At 52.1% G+C, this 18558-nt stretch overlaps 1 protein-coding gene across 1 annotated transcript in view; it reads right to left on the bottom strand.

The window, feature by feature from the left end:
• Positions 1 to 4151: 4151 nt before the first annotated feature.
• The window catches only part of LOC108520497 (ATP-dependent 6-phosphofructokinase, platelet type-like), a 37658-nt gene continuing 23251 nt past the window's right edge, over positions 4152 to 18558 (bottom strand). The window contains 9 exon segments of the mRNA XM_017859906.1: positions 4152 to 4865; positions 5903 to 5990; positions 7945 to 8015; positions 11472 to 11618; positions 11803 to 11872; positions 12701 to 12765; positions 15334 to 15459; positions 16025 to 16117; positions 17475 to 17570. Of these exon segments, the coding sequence (XP_017715395.1) occupies positions 4674 to 4865; positions 5903 to 5990; positions 7945 to 8015; positions 11472 to 11618; positions 11803 to 11872; positions 12701 to 12765; positions 15334 to 15459; positions 16025 to 16117; positions 17475 to 17570 (948 nt within the window). The 3' untranslated portion in view covers positions 4152 to 4673.

Below are 18558 nucleotides of genomic sequence, written 5' to 3'. Positions count from 1 at the left end.
AGGACCACACCAAGTGACCGCCTTCATCATGCAGAGGCGGCCTCCACGCGCAGGCAGGGAAGGAGGCATGCAGCTGGGGTACCGACGGGCCACACTCAGCCCCACGCCACACCTCTGTTCTCCGACGGGAGGCTGCCATTTCCGCCCTAGGGAAGCCGCACACAAAGCCACACAGGCGAGCAGGAACCTGAGTTGCTGCTCTGGGGTTCCACTGGGAAATGGGCTCTGGTGTCAGAAAGGGGAGCGGTTCTGGAGCCCGTGTGCACTGGGGTTTTTCAGAGTCCACCTCAGGGTGTTAACCAAGGTAACAGCTGGACAGGTCCACACGTCCACTGTTCCCACCTCCAAGCGGCCCCACACAACAAGGTGTTTTTTTCATCCACTTGGTGGCAAAACCAACTATTTATGGTCTTGGACGTGTCCCTCTTACTATGAATATACCCACATCTGCTGCAGAAATGCTACTGTTGGGATGCAGGGCGGGGCCCACATCTCCCTGGGAGAGTTGGACAGTGAGTGACCCAGGCTCTGCAGCCCTGGTGCAACCCAAAGCATCCCAAGGCCAGGAGCCTGTGTGGGCCGAGGGCTTCGGACAGTGGGTGGAAATCCGTGGCAGGTGGGTTCACAGCATCGTGGGTAGGAGGGTAAGTTGGGTGGGTCAGTGCTGGGTGACCACGAGGTGAGCTGTGAGCAGGGCGACCACAAGGTGAGCTGTGAGAGGGGCCCCCGCACCCCATGGCATGGCCTCCATGTTCACCCAGGCCCAGCACATGCCCAGCTCTTGGGCTGCTCTGTACAGGCTCTGCCTTGCAGGCTCTGGCCATGGTAGTTTTTGCAGGACTTCAATCCAAATGTCAGCCTGCTTCTCAGCCAGAAACACTCATCTGGGGACACTCGCTGGCCTGGTGCCCAGGATGTGGCCCCGTCAGCAACACCATGTGGGGGGCTCCTTATGCTTTTCAGACAGGTGATGTCACTCCTTTACTGTGGAATACCCCAGCTCAGGACTGACCAAGACTGGCTGCAGGGAGCTGGCTGCTTCTCCAAGAAGCCCTCGCTGGAAGCCAGAGGGTGTGGGTGACCTGAGGCCAGGAGGGGCCTGAGGCACACAAGAGGGCAGATGGGGGTGTCTCGGCTCCTTAACTCCACATTGAAATCTGTGGGAATGGCCACATTGCTGCAAATCCTCTCTCCCCTCTTCCCTATCGCTCCTCTTTTCCTTCCTTCAGTCTCCAAAAAAGGAGAGGGAAGCTTCAAGACGGGGGAGACCCTGCCCAGAAAAGCATAAAATTCTCAAGACCAAACACAGCTGGGTCCGTGGTGGGGCCACTATGACAAGGAATTATAAGGCTGTGGTCACCGCCACCTTCGCGACACCTGACAGCAGCGTGGCACCCACCTACTGTGTTTCTGGTGTGACCTGATCAAGCTTACAGGACAGAGTAATGCACCAGCCAGTGCTAAGGAATGAAAGGAGTCCAACCGAAACTCCCCGCAGCCACATCCTGAGAACGTGTAACACCTACTCTGAGGTATTTCATTCATTCTCTTCCGCCCGGAAGACCCACTCGCCAGCACCGCACAGATTCTGAGGGGCTGTGGCGTCAGCTAAGCATCAATGCTGGCAAGAAGGAAATCATGAGTGAGGATGAGGACGCACGTGTCCAAAGAAGATGACAACTTCACCACATCAGATCCGCCCAGGGCTTCTGAAGCGCAACACGGCCACGTCCTGAGCCAGACTCCTACTATGGAGCCCACCCTGTGCTTGGAGGAACTTTCCTCAGCGTCCCTTGTCTCCAGCCCCAGGTACTGGGAGCATCCCTTCTCCCAGTTCTAACCAGAAACTTCCCTGGACGATGCAAACATTCCCTGGGGCACAATCACCCCGATGAGAATCACCGAATTTACTGAACAACTGGAGACATCCACAGACCCCAAACATAAATGCTGCCCAGTGTCACAGAGGGTGTGGCCGGACAGGGAAGAGACGCTCACTCCCACACGTCCTCAGCCTCCGACAGCTTCAGGACAGTGGCTGGAGCGATCTGAAGCCATCCACATCAAGTCGCCTCACGCCCTCATTTCCTGAGTTCGCCACCAGCTCCTGTTCCACGGCCAGACGAGCCCGGTTCAGACCCAAATCCAAACCTTCTCAGGATTTACCCTGTTTGGCCGTCAGTAAACAGGGCTCTGGAGAAAACAGCTGCCATGTTCACATCTCGGTCCCTCTCCCTTCAGGGGTCCACAGAGGGACCCTCGGCGGCTTTCTTGTCCCTGCCCTGGCTCCCGAGCAGCTGCAGCATTCGCCAGGGTGACCTCGATCAGCCGGCATCACCCACCCATCACCAGACTAGAACCACAGCACTCCCAAGACAGCCTCATTCCTCGGAGCTCAGGATCAGAAGGGCAATGAGGACACACGCATACACTTACCAAGGTGGCTGTGCCTGGCTAACGGGAGGCTCGACTAACTACACGCTCTAGTTCTTTCTCCATTATAATCAGTTAACTTAAGGCCCGGTGCGGTGGCTCATCCCTGTAACCCCCGTGCTTTGAGAGGCCAAGACAGGGGGACTGCTTGAGCTCAGAAGTTTGAGACCAGCTTGGGCAACACAGGGAGACCTAGTCTCTGTAGAAATACAAAAAATTAGCCAATGCACTTATAGTCCCAGATACTCAGGAGGCTGAGGTGGGAGGATCGCCAAAGCCTGCGAAGGTAGAGGCTGTACTGAATCGTGATTGCACCACTGCATTCCAGCCTGGGAAACAGAGTGAGGCCCTGTCTCCAAAAAAAAAAAAAAAAAAAAAAAAAAGAAAACAAAATTGTTTAACCTAGCTTTGAGAAACTTGAATGAATGAAAAACTGAATTTAAAACAATCGCATAATAAATCACCAGTCCCTCCAAGGGAAGTCAAAGCGGGTGGAACGGATCATTTGTGGGGTGTTTGCCTCACGTATTTTGGTTTTCAAATTTTGACCCTACACATTTGTTACATATTTACATTCTGAAAAAACAAACAAACAAAAAAAACAAGTTATTCATAGCAGAGGAATCTGGAATTAAAAAGATAGATTTTCTTCATGCCTGAAAGTGTACATCACATACCACAAGGATCTATACTTTGTGTGGAAACTTCAAAATAAAAAAAGTCACGGGGAGATGAATACCAGCTTTGTCCCACATCTTCAGATGCTCAGCTAACTGCAGTGACTGCTCTCAAATTCTCCACCCATTCCCTCTGGGCAGGTTCCAGTTAGGTAACAATTAGGGAAAAAAGAAGCTTCAATCCCTCCCATTGCACACCCATCTTTCACAGACCCAAAAATCCAGCTGAAGCCGGTGAAAGAGCAGTGAAAGCCATGCTGGAATCCCCTCTGTGGAACAGACACTCATGTTCACGTTCCCAGCGCGAAGGTCAGCCCAGAGCCGGGCCGGCCCCGCAGCAGCAAAGCCGTGACACCCGTCACCGGGAGAACAGAAGCAATGTCTAGGTCAGAGATTAGTGACTGCCAAAAATAAGGTGAAAGTTGCCCCCAAAGCCAGTGAACACAGGAAAACCTGAGCAGGTTTCCTTCGCAAAGAAATTGAAGAAAGTTTAAGATGCTCAGAAAAGCAAGAAAGGAGTGCTAAGCATTACTTACCGTATGAGCTGTATGTTAAAAGCTTGTTTTTTTTATTTACCAGTGCTAGAAATAAGTTTCATGCCAAGGGTTTACGAAAAAAAAAAGAAAAAAAAAAACTTTGAAAAATATTCATGAGAACTAAGTCGCACAAGAAAAATTAAAACTTGAGAATTACTGAAAAATTTGAGACATCAAATTTTAAAAAAATGAAATGCTTCCGGCATTAGGTACGGATCTTCAGACTCCCACCTGAATCACCAAGTATGACACACAAACATGGGGACAGGCGTGTATTTCTTTTAGCTGGGAATGGCAGCACGTGCCTGTGGTCCCAGGTACTCGGGAGGCTGAGGTGGGAGGATCACCTGAGCCCAGGAGGTCGAGGCTGCAGTGAACCGAGATCACACCACTGCACTCAAGCCTAGGTGACACAGTAAGACCTTATCTCACAAAGAAAAAAAAAAACAAAAAACAGAAGAATATATTTCTATGTTTTATTATTGTCTCTTGGCAAAAAAACTAAACTAGCCCCAATATTGCCTTAGATGTAATTTAACATCCCCAGTTTACAAAGGGGAAAATGAGGTCAACAGCCAAGAACAAAGAGATAACAAATGCAATGGTGTGTTCAGGACAGTGACTACAATTACAAAATATTCAGTTCAATTTCTACCCTCAGCAGCAAGGCAGGGGTTCGTCATAATGGGTATTGGAAGCTCAACGAAAATTTAGGCTCAGCATTAAAAAAAAAAAAAAAAAGCGGATTTTAATGCTGGTGCAATCACAGGAGACTGCGGCCCAGCCCTCCTCAGCACTACAGGTACTCACGGGCACGCCCGGGGTCTTGGCCACGCTACGTCCCCACCGGTGGCCACACAGAAGAAGAGGCAGTAAAACTTTTTGACAGTGAGATCAAAAATGTTCAGAGTCTAAAACATACTTTCTAGGGGGAAAAAAGAACGAGAAGCTCTCATTCAGGGTATTTGTAAAAGGCTGTTTCTAGCGCACTGGTAGATAAAAAGGGCCGGAGCCCTCAGTTTTAGCGTCAGCCGGCGCCCGCCTGGTGGGGCGCACACAGACTTACGTCGGTGATAGTGTTCAGGGCTGTGTCTGCCCCGATGCTGAAATCAGAACCCGGCACATTGTTGGACACAGTAGCGGGAACCATGACCATGGGCACACAGAACTCCTCGTGCTTCTCCCGGGCGGCTGACAGCTCCAGGAGTCCCAGGTAGGCCTGTCAGACAAGCGTGGGAGTTGTGGGGCGAGAGGGAAGCAGGGAGGAGGGGGTCTCGCTGGGAGAGCCTCAGAGAGAGCCACCTCCACCACAGCACACAGGGAGCACAGTAGGGCGTCACGAAACCACTACGAGACCAACACAAAGTCGCGTTAAGACCACAGACAAGAATACAAGGATCAGCAGGTTCTAAGCACAAAGGGTGCAGGACAAGATCAGTGAGAAGACTAAACCCCTCATGGGTAAGAGTCTCATTTCTAAGGTTCTTACTTTGTTTTTATTTTTTTCTTTTTGAGATAGAGTCTCGCTTTGTCACCCAGGCTAGAGTGCAGCAGCGCAATCTTGGCTCACTGCACCTCTGCCTCCCGGGTTCAAGCGATTCTCCTGTCTCGGCCTCCTGGGTAGCTGGGACTACAGGCACCTGCCACCATGCCCGACTAATTTTTGTATTTTTAGTAGAGACAGGGTTTCACCATATTGGTCAGGCTGGTCTTGAACTCCTGACCTCAGGTGGTCTGCCCGCTTCGGCCTCCCAAAGTGCTGGGATTACAGGCGTGAGCCACTGCGCCCGGCTGGTTCTTACTTTTTCTAAAAGTAAATGGAAAGGTTACCATGGGACTAATCTTCACTGAATAGAAAAATATTAGGGTCTATAGTCCAATATGTGATTTTAAACAAAATTCTAGGTATAACTACCTTACTCTCTAAGTAGCCACTGGACTCTGGACCCAAGAGAGAGAATGACTTCCACAAACCTGAAATACATCAAGAGCTCGCTGAATAGATGAGTCCCAGTTAAGGAGTCAAGCTTTTGCTTCTTGGTTAAGTTACTTTATTGGGAACTGGGTCACTCGTAGGCCACGTCTTACCACCCGCTATTCTGCCGTTCAACAATTCTCCAGCGGCAGCTGGGTCTGGGAACCTATCATCTCGGATCGTGGCCAGTAGCCAACAAGTAGCTTAATGTTTAGCCAACACAGGGCGCGGCTCACACCTGCGAGACTGGCAAGCAGGTGAAGAGAGAAACGGAAACGTACCTCAAACCCGCCGATGATCAGTAGCGCGTTGATGCTGTGCGCGCGCATCTGCCTGGCGATCTCCTCCAGGTACTTTCCCGGGAGAACGCTGCCAACAGCCAAATGGAGATTGACGTCAGACACCCCGAGCTCCACGCAGACCGCGGGATATCACGCCGGGAACCCGAGAAACTATGCTGGTCCCCACCCGGCCTCCCTCCCTCGTCTGTGGTTTTAAGGAGCGGTAAACGCTTGCCATTTCACGTACACCACTGTGGCTGGCAGACGGCAGAACGATCAGGAATCTCATCTCGAAACAGTGTTTTCATGAGAAAACGGAATAAAGCATTTCAGCTGATACCTTGACCTAAGAAGAACTCTGCTGCCCCATTAGAAAAAATAAAATAAAACTTATAATGATTAACAATAATTCTTTTCTTTTTTTTTTTTTTGAGACGGAGTCTCGCTCTGTCACCAGGCTGGAGTGCAGTGGTGCAATCTCGGCTCACTGTAACCTCTGCCTCCCGGGTTCAAGTGATTCTCCTGCCTCAGCCTCCTGAGTAGCTGGGACGACAGGTGCCCACCACCACGACTGGCCAATTTTTTGTATTTTCAGTAGAGACAGAGTTTCACCATGTTGGCCAGGATGGTCTCGATCTCTCGATCTGATGATCCACCCGCCTCGACCTCCCGAAATGCTGGGATGACAGCCATGAGCCACCGCGCCCGGCTCGATAATTGTTTAAATGGAAATTTCCAGTTTCCAAATAACTTACGTATGCATTATCCACTATTGATCTCATTTAAAATCCCATCTGCTCATACTTGCTCTCCCTCCCCCGTGCTATCACCAATGGCACATGACAGGGCTAACAAGTGCAACATCAGACTGTGCCCCCCTGGATCCCATCCCAAACCCACCCAAAGGTTTCAAGTTGATGGGAAGAAGTGAAGTACTTGTACTCTTGGTAGATTTGTAAGGCAAAAATGTTCAGGCCTGGCCATCAGAGCAGACAAATGGATGCAGCTAATTGCAAAATGACCCTGGCCCCTAAGGTGAGGTTTCTTAAGCCTCTTCAGGACAAGCCCAGAAAAGCAGCGAGGCCTCTCTACATCCTCGAGCGCAACGCCCTGGCCAGCTTATCAAGCACCTGCGCCCGGGGAGTCGGCAGCCAGTCCTCAGCCCCAGGACGCACACCGAGGGATGCATCTGCCTCTACCTAGAGCTTTACAGCCTGGGGTACCGACATGCACAGCTCATGAGAACAGCTAGGAGGCAGCCGCAGAGCTAACCCAGCTCTGAGGCTTCCCAGCAGTGGCTGGGAGTACCAGGGTCCTGGCTGTAGAGCAAAGCAAAGGGTGCAGCTAACTCCCTTGGAACTATAAGCCGGAATTACGTGGAATCCATCATTTATTACATTTGCTAAAAACCACCTTCCTTCCATATGAAATCGTGATCTGCAGTGATGACAGATATTAACATTCGCACCCCTGACATGATCAAAGGTGAGAAGAACTCAGGCTTCACCTACATTTGAAAATCCCATCGTCCCCAGCGATGCAGGGACGCAAGACTTACTACAGGTCCGAAAATGAGATTTTTAGTCTAGAATTCCTTGGGTCCTTTCTTCGGCTGTGGAAATCTGAGCCTCAAGTCACAGCTGCTCAGGGCAACCATTCCCACCAATGCTACCCGCTATCTAGGCTGCTTTAGGGTTTGCTTAGAGTGCTGTCTCCATGGCTCCGTGACAACACTCATCTTTATAACCTCCAAGTGGAGGCTTTAGGCTTGCCAGTTGACTCTTCAAATGAATGGAAATATGAATTAGAGGAAGGCATTCACAAGTTACCTCCTCATCTCTTTTACGCCCTGGGATGCCTCCCCAGCTCCCTGGAACACAGGCAGTTCCACTGGAGGGAGGACCGGTAACTACCTGCACCCCTCCCTCAGGGACGCCTTTACAGGAATCGCAAGTGGCATCGGCACCTAGCAATTCTCTTCCAGAACACGGCTCTTCCTTCTTCCTTAAAAGCAGGTCATAGAGTCAAGATTTGGAAGTTACCGTTTTGTCCCAAGGATGGAGCCTCCTTGGCCGGTCCAGCCCCCGACATCTGTCCAGCCGATTTCTTTGATCTAATGTGCAAACACAGAATGAACAATGAAAGGCAAGTTAGAAGCTAAAGTGAACAATGAAAGGCAAGTTAGAAAGTACTAAAAACAGCTTTCTGTGCTTTTTCAACAGGCTGCATTCAGGTAAAGATTTGAGAGGCAAGGCCAGGCGCGGTGGCTCATGTTTGTAATCCCAGCAATTTGGGAGGCCGAGGCGGGCGGATCACGAGGTCAGGAGATCAAGACCATCCTGGCCAACACGGAGAAACCCCATCTCTACTAAAAGTACAAAAAATTAGCCAGGTGTGGTGGCGGGCGCCTGTAGTCCCAGCTACTCAGAAGGCTGAGGCAGGAGAATGGCACGAACTGGGGAGGCAGAGCTTGCAGTGAGCTGAGATCATGCCGCTGCACTCTAGCCTGGACGACAGAGCAAGACTCCATCTCAGAAAAAAAAAAAAAAAGATTTGAGAGGCGTGTGAGACAGCATTTATCGCGATGCCTGGATGAATCAAGGCGAGAAACAGAAGAACAGCAGAGGGGCTGCATTCTCCCTGCCTGTCAGGGCATCTGCATCTTACCCCCAGCCATGTGTGAGATACGTCAGCTCCCCATATCCTGCCACCGGCAATTAAAAGAAAAGTAATATGATGGTTTCTAAATTGGTAAAAGATTAAGGGAAAATTTCTTTTCTTACAAACTTGGGAGAAAAAAAGGAAAACAGATTACTAAGCAAACTAATGTAATCACAGAAAGAGGATGCCACTGCGAGGACGGCACGGCCGCAGGAAGAGAACCTGTGGGGCTTGAACCCCAGCTCCGAAGCTTCCGGTCACGAGATTCCAGGTAAGTTCACAGATTTGGTGGACGCACTGCTATGCTACAGTGAGATCTCCAGGTAAATTACATTAGAAAAAAGATCATTCTATATCAAAAGGTAAATATTGTACAAGGTGTGTGTGTGTGTGTGTGTGTATATATATATATTTGACAGAACCATATAAATCAGGCTTGTTTTTTTCACATAAATCAGTTTTGAAGGCAATATTTCTTTAAATAAAGCAAATACCAGTTTTAGGCCAATTAATCTTTACAAGTCTGAACCAGAAAGACGGGGAAACAAGACCCACCCAGGACAGAACGGTTCCTCATCCGGTTCCTGCAGCTGAGATGCAGGTGGATGGGCCAACATGGAAAGGGGCCAGCGGTGGTGGAAGGTGGATCATCTGTGTTCCCGGGGATGCCACTGGGCATCTCCCCCCCAACTCTCTGCCACTCCTCAGTCTCCTGGGCTGCGGTCTCCTCTTCCCACCCCACTCTTAACAATGGCGCCCTGAGGACTCGGTCCCAGACCTCCTCTCTCTCCTATCTGCACTCAGGCCCTCAGGGAAGCTCTGTGAGTTCTGTGCCTTTAACTATCATGGAGACGCTGAATCCTCCCAAACCCACGTGCTGAGCTCACCACTCCTGAAGACGCCGGGACACAGTGGCCTACTGCACATTTTTGGCCGCAGGACACACACCTTCACCCCGGCATCCCTAGTCCTGTCCTCGGCCACGGGACACACCTTCACCCGGCATCCCCAGTCCTGTCCTGTCCTCGGCCGTGGGACACGCGCCTTCACCGTGGCCTCATGAGTCTCCACTCCTCATCCTTCCTGAAAGCAGTGTGTCTCAGGGCTTCCCGTCCTCTTAAGTTGCAACTCTACCCTTCCATGTGCTCAGGCCAGGAACAGGAGTGATTCTTGCCTCCTCTGTTTATGCCTGCATGTACTTAGCAAGCAAATCCCACGTACCCTCCGTGCCCTCAATATCTCCAGACCCTTGGAGGTTTCCTGCCACCTGCACAGTAGCCAGTCTGGACCCACCATCTCTTGCTAGGTGACTGCAAAGCCCCAGCTGGAAGCCCTGCCTCCTGCCTCTGCCTCGACGAACACCAGAGAGTCCCTTTAGAAAGCTCTTGGTATGGGCCAGTCCCCGCTCAGGACCCCAAATCTCACATAACATAAAAGCCAACCTCCTCAGGCTGCCCACAAACAAGCCGGCCCCGCCCCTGCAGTTCCCATCCTCACTGCCCGGCGCAGGCTCGGAGCCCACAAACAAGCCGGCCCTGGCCCTGCAGTTCCCATCCTCGCTGCCCTGCGCAGGCTCGGAGCCCACAAACAAGCTGGCCCTGCCCCTGCAGTTCCCATCCTCATGGCCCTGCGCGGGCTCGGAGCCCCTGCCCCTGTGAGCATCAGCTCCAGAGCATCCTTTCCCTCCGCCTGGGATGAGTGTCCCTCGAGGGTCCCAAGAGCCGCCTGCTCATCTGACCTGCAGCCTGGGAGCACCTTCCCCAGCGTGGCTGTCTGGGGGAACTCCAGCAGGCCCTCCTTGGCGTGCCTCTGAGCACTGCTCACTGTCCAGAGAGCAGGGGGGTCCTCAGTCACTGTCCTCTCTCCCCGTCTAAAATGCAGTCTCCACGGAACCAGAGTTGTGCCTGCTGTGCTCACTCATTTAATTCCTCATCATAAGAACTCCACAAAGTCGGAGGCCGGGCACGGCGGGTCATGCCTGTAATCCAGCACTTTGGGAGGCCAAGGCGGGTGGGTCACCTGAGGTCAGGAGGTCGAGACCAGCCTGGCCAACATGGTGAAACCCCATCTCTACTAAAAATACAAAAATGAGCTGGGCGTGGTGGCGCGTGTCTGTAATTTTGGCTACTCAGGAGGCTGAGGCAGGAGAATCGCTCGAACCCGGGAGGCGGAGGCTGCAGTGAGCTGAGATCACGCCACTGCACTCCAGTTTGGGCAACAGAGGGAGACTCCATCTCAAAACTAATAAAAAAAAGAATTTCACAAAGTAGGTATTTGTTGGCTAATCAGATAAACAAACAGCCACCAGTTCAACCCCCAGTCAGGAGCTCAGAATCTGTTTCCAGTCCTCCCCCGTGCACCCAGCCCAGTTGGCATCCCTGTGCCTCAGTTTTCTTGTAAGGAAAATGGGGATAACATCTTAGATTTAGTGTGAGGCTTAAATGGGTGAACACATGTAAATCCCGCAGAACAACTGGGCACAGCACACCTCAAGAGGTGTCACCCGTGTTCACTAAGGTTTGTATTTCAGAGGGCGCTTGTGCACACCAGACACTGCCTACTTTCCCTCCAGTGCCCGGTTTAAACCAACCACAGCCTCCAAGGCGACGCCACCTTCCTTCTCTCCTACAGTCAGGGCCATCAGACCCCAGAGGCACTGCCATTCCCCAGCACCTTTTCAGAAAATTCAAAAGCACATCGCACCTTGGGCTCCATTTGAGGGCCTGACACCTATCTTAGGGTGAGATTTCACTCCAGAAGCAATGCCTTAAATAAGTAGTCATTCAGTCACAATGTCACAGGATCCTGGACTGAGGCGTGAAAAGGTGTGAGGGCCGTGGAGGGGCCCCCATTCCACTGTGCTTGGAGCCAGGGTGTCTGCCCGCCTATGGCATCCTGCGTGACTCACCTGGCCCTTGGCGAAGCCATCAAAGCCATCGTAGATAGCGAGCATCCTGTGGCCGTCGGCAATGCCCACGCGCACAGCTGAGCGCACGGCCGCGTTCATCCCAGCCGCGGGCGCCCCCACGTTGATGACAGCCACGTTGCAATTGGTCTGCAAAACAGAAGGCGGGCGAGCACTGGGTCACAGGCACATGCAAGCTCCATTTGCTGCACACTGTGGCAGTGGCCCATGCCGTGCCAGGCCTGAAAACCCATGGCCTCATTCAGTGAGGCAGAGGCCATGAGGGGAGGCCCGCAGGAGAGGTCGGGGGCATCGCGGGAGGCCGGCCACCGACCTTTGGGATCTGATCGTCCGGCAGCTTGATGGCAAGTCGCTTGTAGGTGTTCAGGTTGCCCGCAAAGCTCCTAAAGGAAGAGGGTGTTGTTGGATCAGAGTTGGGAACACCACACACAACTTGGGGCTCATGCAGAGAAAAGCGGCTTATCTGCCAGCACTCAATGTGTCTACCAACCATCTGGGCAGGAGGAGGAGGCCCCAGGAATCCACGCGCGCTGCAGAGCCCTTAACCGCGACCCGCAGTGCTGTCCGTGTCTGGAGGAAATGGACTGAGAAAAGGGTATGCTTCTATACTTCATAACTTTCTCTTGCAAAATGAGGGCCACAGCCGGGTGCGGTGGCTCAAGCCTGTAATCCCAGCACTTTGGGAGGCTGAGGTGGGTGAATCATTTGAGGTCAGGAGTTCGAGACCAGCCTGGCCAACATGGTGAAACCCCATCTGTACTAAAAATACAAAAATTAGCTGGATGTGGTGGCACGCGCCGGTAGTCCCAGCTACTCGGAAGGCCAAGGCACGAGAATTTCTTGAACATGGGAGGCAGAGGTTGCAGGGGCTGAGATGGTACCACTGTACTCTAGCCTGGGTGACAGAAGGAGACTCCGTTTTTTGTTTTGTTTTGTTTTTAAAAGGCCATAAGTCACCTTGTGCCTTAATCTCATTAGCTCCTAAATCACCACCACCTTGCCAAAAAGGACCAATGGCAACTTTAGAAAATGATTTCTCTCTAACCAGTCACCAGGGCCTGCTACTGCAAATGTGGTGCTGTGAGTCCTGCCTGACTTTCTGAGTTTTCATACTGACATGGAATAAGCACAACCCCTAGGCACATTTGCAGTGGCCAGGCCCGAGGGGTGTGTGTTCCTGACAGAGCGGAGCTTTCTCCAAAGCACCTCACCTCCCTCGGAGCCGAACCGCATCTTGAAATCTCCTCTCGTCCATCGCCTTCTGCACATCCTGAGTCTTTTAAAACAATGATGAAAAGAAGAAAGAATGTGTCAGAACTTGGTGCACCATGGATGGGGTGGGTGGAGGCTGGCTCGGTCCTTCCCACCAGCCCTCTCCAGTCTGACCCAGGCCGCCGGCAGCCCCAGGGTTAATGGTCTAGACGACTGGCCACCAAGTATAACCTAATGCTGGTTGGCAGCCAGCCCCTCACTGCCCGGCTGTGAGGTCAGAGCCCTGGGGTCTGCTTAGCTCAGGAGGCTTCTGAGGAAAAAGAGGAGGTGTCACCTGCTGTTTATGGACACAACATTGTGAAGATTTAACCCAAGAGAACAAAGCCAGAGGAAATGAAATCTCTCAGGCATGGTTCTAAGGAATTCTCAATTTGATTATGGTGGGGAAAAACAAAAGAAAACACATCAGCTCACTGGGGAATGCGGGACGGGAGTGAGGTCACAGCGGGCGGGGGAGCAGAGGGGCCCGGATGGATGCCCTGGGACATGGGGCTAGGAGTGATGCATGCCAGGCAGCCCTGGGCAACGTCAGGATCCCGGGGAAGTTCTTTCTCGTTCTAAACTTCAATTTCCTCCTCTGTAAGATGAGAAAAATACTCCTACTTTCAGCAATCTCTAAGGTTATTCAAACATGTCAGACCCTCAGGAAGACGCCTGACAAATAGCAGGTGCACAGGTGCACAGTAGTGGCTCCCTCCGCTTTAACAACAAAGCCACACAAGGTGGTTTCAAGGTCAGGGCAAGTGACACCTACCATGATCGTCTCTAGACAAGCAGAGACACGAGACACAGGCTAAAAATACATGTACTGCATGTGGTTCAGTGCTCTGAGCCTTTTAAGCCTACTGCCTCTCACATGCACACAGGCACACACTAATATAGACAAGCAGAGACACGAGACACAGGCTAAAAATACATGTACTGCATGTGGTTCAGTGCTCTGAGCCTTTTAAGCCTACTGCCTCTCACATGCACACAGGCACACACTAATATGCAGACACACACTACCTTGTACTCATACCAACATGCACACATATGCACAGAAACATACCTGCACACACAGACATGCAGACACATACTACCTCTCACATACACACACATGCATATAAACATACACGCACAGAGACATGCAGACACAATACCTCACATATTCACATACACATATAAACACACATGCACACAGGGTAACATGCAGACACACTCGCTCACACTCAAACATGCATACCCATGCATATATACAAACACATGCAGACACAAACTACCTCACACACTCACAAACACACACAGATGCATAAACCTGCATGTACATGCATATGCAGAGACACACATGCACACACTATACATACACACACAGACACAAGCCTTCACACACATACACACAAATACTATTTTCTCCCTTGGGCTTTTGGAAATTATGTTTCCAAGGTGACTTTCAACAAGTCCCTGACTCGATTGCTTCATGACTTCTTTGTGTGTGCTAAGAGGCCTTTACCTCAGGGTCACTGGAAAGACCCAACAAAACAGGAGCCACGAATGAACTCTGAAAAACAACAGCCGGCCGTGGGGGCTCACACCTGTAATCCCAGCACTTTGGGAGGCCGAGACGGGCGGATCACGAGGTCAGGAGATCGAGACCATCCTGGCTAACACGGTGAAACCCCGTCTCTACTAAACATACAAAAAAAAAAAAAATTAGCCGGGCTTGGTGGCGGGCACCTTTAGTCCCAGCTACTTGGGAGGCTGAGGCAGGAGAATAGCGTGAACCCGGGAGGCAGAGCTTGCAGTGAGCCAAGATAGCGCACTCCAGCCTGGGCCACAGAGCGAGACTCCATGTCTAAGTAAATAAATAAAAAATAAAATAAAATAAAACAAACTTCGAATGCAGCTAACTCCACAGTCACCTCCACTACTGAACAATGCCTGGAAAGCGGGAACTGCTTTTCCCTTTGTTCATTTGCAGGCAGCAGCTCCCTGGCCCGAGAAGGGTGGGTGCATCTTCGGGGGACCAGAGTCATCCCTGTGTCCCATCACAGACCTGAATGTCCTTGGGGATAGGAGGACAGGAAGTGGCTGAAACTGGAGAAGTTTGGGAAGGTCCCACCTTCCCCTACAAAATACCGCCCCGCAGATCTCTCTCACGCCCGCCTCCCTGCCACTCTGTCCACAGATCTCTCTCACGCCCGCCTCCCTGCCTCCCTGTCCACAGATCTCTCTTGCGACCGCCTCCCTGTACTTTGTCCTTCTGCAGCGCCTGGTGCACTGGGGCCACCTGGAACCTCTTCGACTGTTGGGATCCCAACACTCTAGACCCACCTCAGGAGAGGTTACAACTACGTGCCACAAGGACGGATGGTAACTTAGAAAACCAAAGAGTGAAGACAGCACAGGTTCTGCAGGTGTGGGTGAGAACACAAGCCTGCTCCCTCCCCATGGACAGCTCACCCCCTTCTCAGAAAGGCTGTGTAACCCAGCGTGCACCGACAAGACACCCAAGGTGCCCAGGCTGGCCTGACAAGCAGCGTCTGTCCCCAGCTGCCCCCGCCCCGCCTTTGGCCATGGGCTGCCCACTCACCATCTGCACGCACTCCATCAGTGGCAGGCGCACAGCGTGATTCCCGTTCAGCGACACGACGCAAGCTGGGGTGTCCGGGGTGGCCTCTAGCAAGGCGATGACCGCCTCCACTCCCATGCGGCTGGCCTGGAAACCAGGTCCATGTGGGTCAGGGGCAGCCCCCCGCCCTGCCCCGTCCCTGTCACCTCCTGCTATCTTTCCATGACCTCCAGTGATCTCAGTCAGGTGCTCACAGCCCTCCCCACTTGCAGCCCAACTCTTCAGAGCAAAGCGATTTCCACTCCTTTAGAACTGGCAAGATGGGAACAGAGGGGAGGTCAGGGCCAGACGGAGAGCAGGAGTGTTAAGAGCTGAGTTTGTACTTGGGATTCCTGCTGCCCTGAGTCAGTTTCCAGAAACCCACACAAGGAACACAGCCTTTCTGCCCTGGGGTTGTGTCCTCTGGGGTCCACGTCATCCTAACAGCAGGCACTGCCTTCCCACACTAGAGAGCTCTCCCCGCATCTGAATGGCTGTAGGCCTAGAGACTGGTCTGCACCAAAGGTCTCAAGGATCGTCAAGACGAGGGCCGGGCCGCTGGCATCTCTGGGGGAGCATCCTGCCAGCCTCTGTGGCCAGCTGGTGCCTGCGCCTCTCCAGAAACACTTCCTCCTAGAGACCCTGTGAAGATGCCCAACCCTCCCATCCTCACCAAGATCCTGTCGAATGCCGAAGGGGTCCCTCCTCTCTGCACGTGCCCAAGGATGGTCACACGTGTGTCGTAGCCCAGCTGCGTGACGACGAGCTGCAAGGAAACGTCTTGTTAGGACGCGGAACCGTGATGCGGACACAGCAGCCCAGATCTGGAAGCAGGTACTGGGCACTAAAAAAGGTTTTTCGCTCTTTCTTCAGATCTAAATGGGAAAAGTTATTTCTGAATTTTGTTACCTAGCAGAACATTTAGTATATATAACAGGCAGCTGAAACTCGGTTTTAAAAATAATACTTTTGTTACCAAAGAAAATCTTGGCTCGCACCTAGAAAACGAATGCAAGTCACATGTTTGGTGCTTTAACAACAACAACAAAAAGTTTCAGTAGCTTGCATTTAAACTATTAGTTATTTTACAAAAATGTAAACATTTTCCTTTAACCAGCTTAAATTTGTTTAGCTGTGATTTGACAGCACAACCCAGTCTAATCAAGGCACTGCCCTCGCCCCACCCCACGGGCACGCTGGCCCGGTGACCTGGAGAGGCCACTGACTGTCTCTGGAACTCAGCTTACTCCTCTGTAAGAAGAGTGGGGCTGGGCTATGTGAATTTCATGGTTCCTTCTTGGTCCATTGTCCTGTAATTTAATTATAATTAAGTGGGAAATAAAACCTTTGCCTCGACTTTATGGATTACCACTTATAAATATTGGCAGATGTCTTTCCCAGGTGTCTGTCACCGTTTTCATATCCAGAGACATGTTTTGCTCCTTAACTGACCATAACAAAGCACAATAAAGAACACGACTTACAAAGGCAGGTGAGGACGTCTTCTGCCCTGCGGCTGCTAGAGCCAGAGCCCGTCCCCAGCCCGTCTACAGCAGGAGCCCAGCCCATGGCATCAGAGTCCTCTCCAGATGGGCGGGCACTGAGCAAGCCCCAGGGCATGAAGCCTGCCAGAGCCCGTCCCCCGGCAGGGCCACCAGGACACAGCGGCTTTCTTTGTGAGTAAGAATGCGCTCAGCTGATGCTCTGGGTTACGGGAGGGCACAGGGAAGAGCAAGGCGCCGCCTTTTCCCACTGTGGCAAACAGAAGCCCAGGTCAGCTGCCAAGTGTTCAGTCCTCATTCTCAGAGCAGCTCACGTTTAAGAGCCAGAACACTCTATTCCAAAGAACACGTGTGACCACTCGAGCTGACCTCCTCTATGTCTGCTGGGGAGTCCCGGAACCTCTGGGGCTCGGCAAGAGGGGACGCAAGCAGAACGGGCTCCCAGGAGCGGGCGCTGCATGTTTCCCATGCTGTCCAACTTCTGAGTTGTTATGAAAATGTTTTAAATATCAAGGATAAAAAGTTAATAATTCAATGTTCTAAACCAAGCCTGCCCATGATGCTAACCTCCCCTGCTTCCAGGCAGAAACCAAGGGAAAGTGAACAGTTGCACGCACTCACCTCTTTGATTTTCTCAGAGGTAATGGGTTTATTTTGGGTATCAATTGCTCCTTCAGCCACAATAATAATATTCAGCCTTTTTTTCCGGGCACGGTTCTGCAGACACAGAAAATTAAAGCTCTCAAATTCCTAATCCCATTCTTAGCAACAACTGCAACAAAACCACAGAAATCTGTCTCAGACTGAACTAGCCTCTTTCTGGGCAGGAATCTTTGCCCAGCTTCCTAAGAGCTGCTTCCCAATGACATCAGAAGGTGGTGAAAGGTGCTCTGGATGACAGCAGGGAGGGATGGGATGAGAGGACGGGCAGGGGTGAGAGGAGGGGCAGGGGTGAGGTGAGGGGCAGGGGCGGGTGAGGGGCAGGGGGGAGGAGAGGGGTAGGGGTGAAAGGGCAGGGGTGAAGGGGCAGGCAGGTGTGGCTCACTGGAAGAGAGCTTTTTGGGATTGGGAGCTCATATCAACCCCACAGACAGAAATGTGCCCCCAGCCAGCCCTCGGTGGAGGGCGCTGTGTGACTGACAGGGTTCCCAAGGGGAAGGACACAGAGATGGACCCCCAACAGGCCGCCTCGTGCACTCATGGCTTTCTGCGCCCCCCCTCCAGAGTGTTCCTGCCACCTCCCTATAAACCACTCCTCCTGGCCCCTCCCAGGGGAGGCCCCCGAAGCCTGGCCCACTGGGATGAAGTTGTATTGCGGCACAGGCTCCAGCAGCAGAGAGGCCGGGACAGAAAACACAGTGGTGAGCGAACACAGGGCCCACACAGTGGGTTTCTGGTGGCCACAGTTGCACCCCGAAAGGCCTTGCACTGCTGGGCCGCCGTGCTGCTGTCCCCCATTGTCTTCCTATGCTCACAGCAGTCCGTGAGCCCTAAAGAGGTCATCGAAAGGGAACCCAAGCGACCATCCACGATGTGGACTAACTCATCTCAATGGATTCGCTTTCTATAAAGTCCCCCATTAAGACCTGCCCATAGAAAATGGTAGTGGTTGGCTTGTGTGGAGCCTGGAGCCAGCAGTGCCTGAAGTCCACTGCCAGAGTCAGGCACACATGGGGCATTCTAACCAGGCCTCACTCTGTCCTCA

Source organism: Rhinopithecus bieti, unplaced genomic scaffold (assembly GCF_001698545.2).
Source record: "Rhinopithecus bieti isolate Rb0 unplaced genomic scaffold, ASM169854v2 scaffold_53649, whole genome shotgun sequence".
NCBI classification, from domain to species: Eukaryota; Metazoa; Chordata; class Mammalia; order Primates; family Cercopithecidae; genus Rhinopithecus; species Rhinopithecus bieti.
This window is presented reverse-complemented; position numbering and strand designations above follow the sequence as displayed.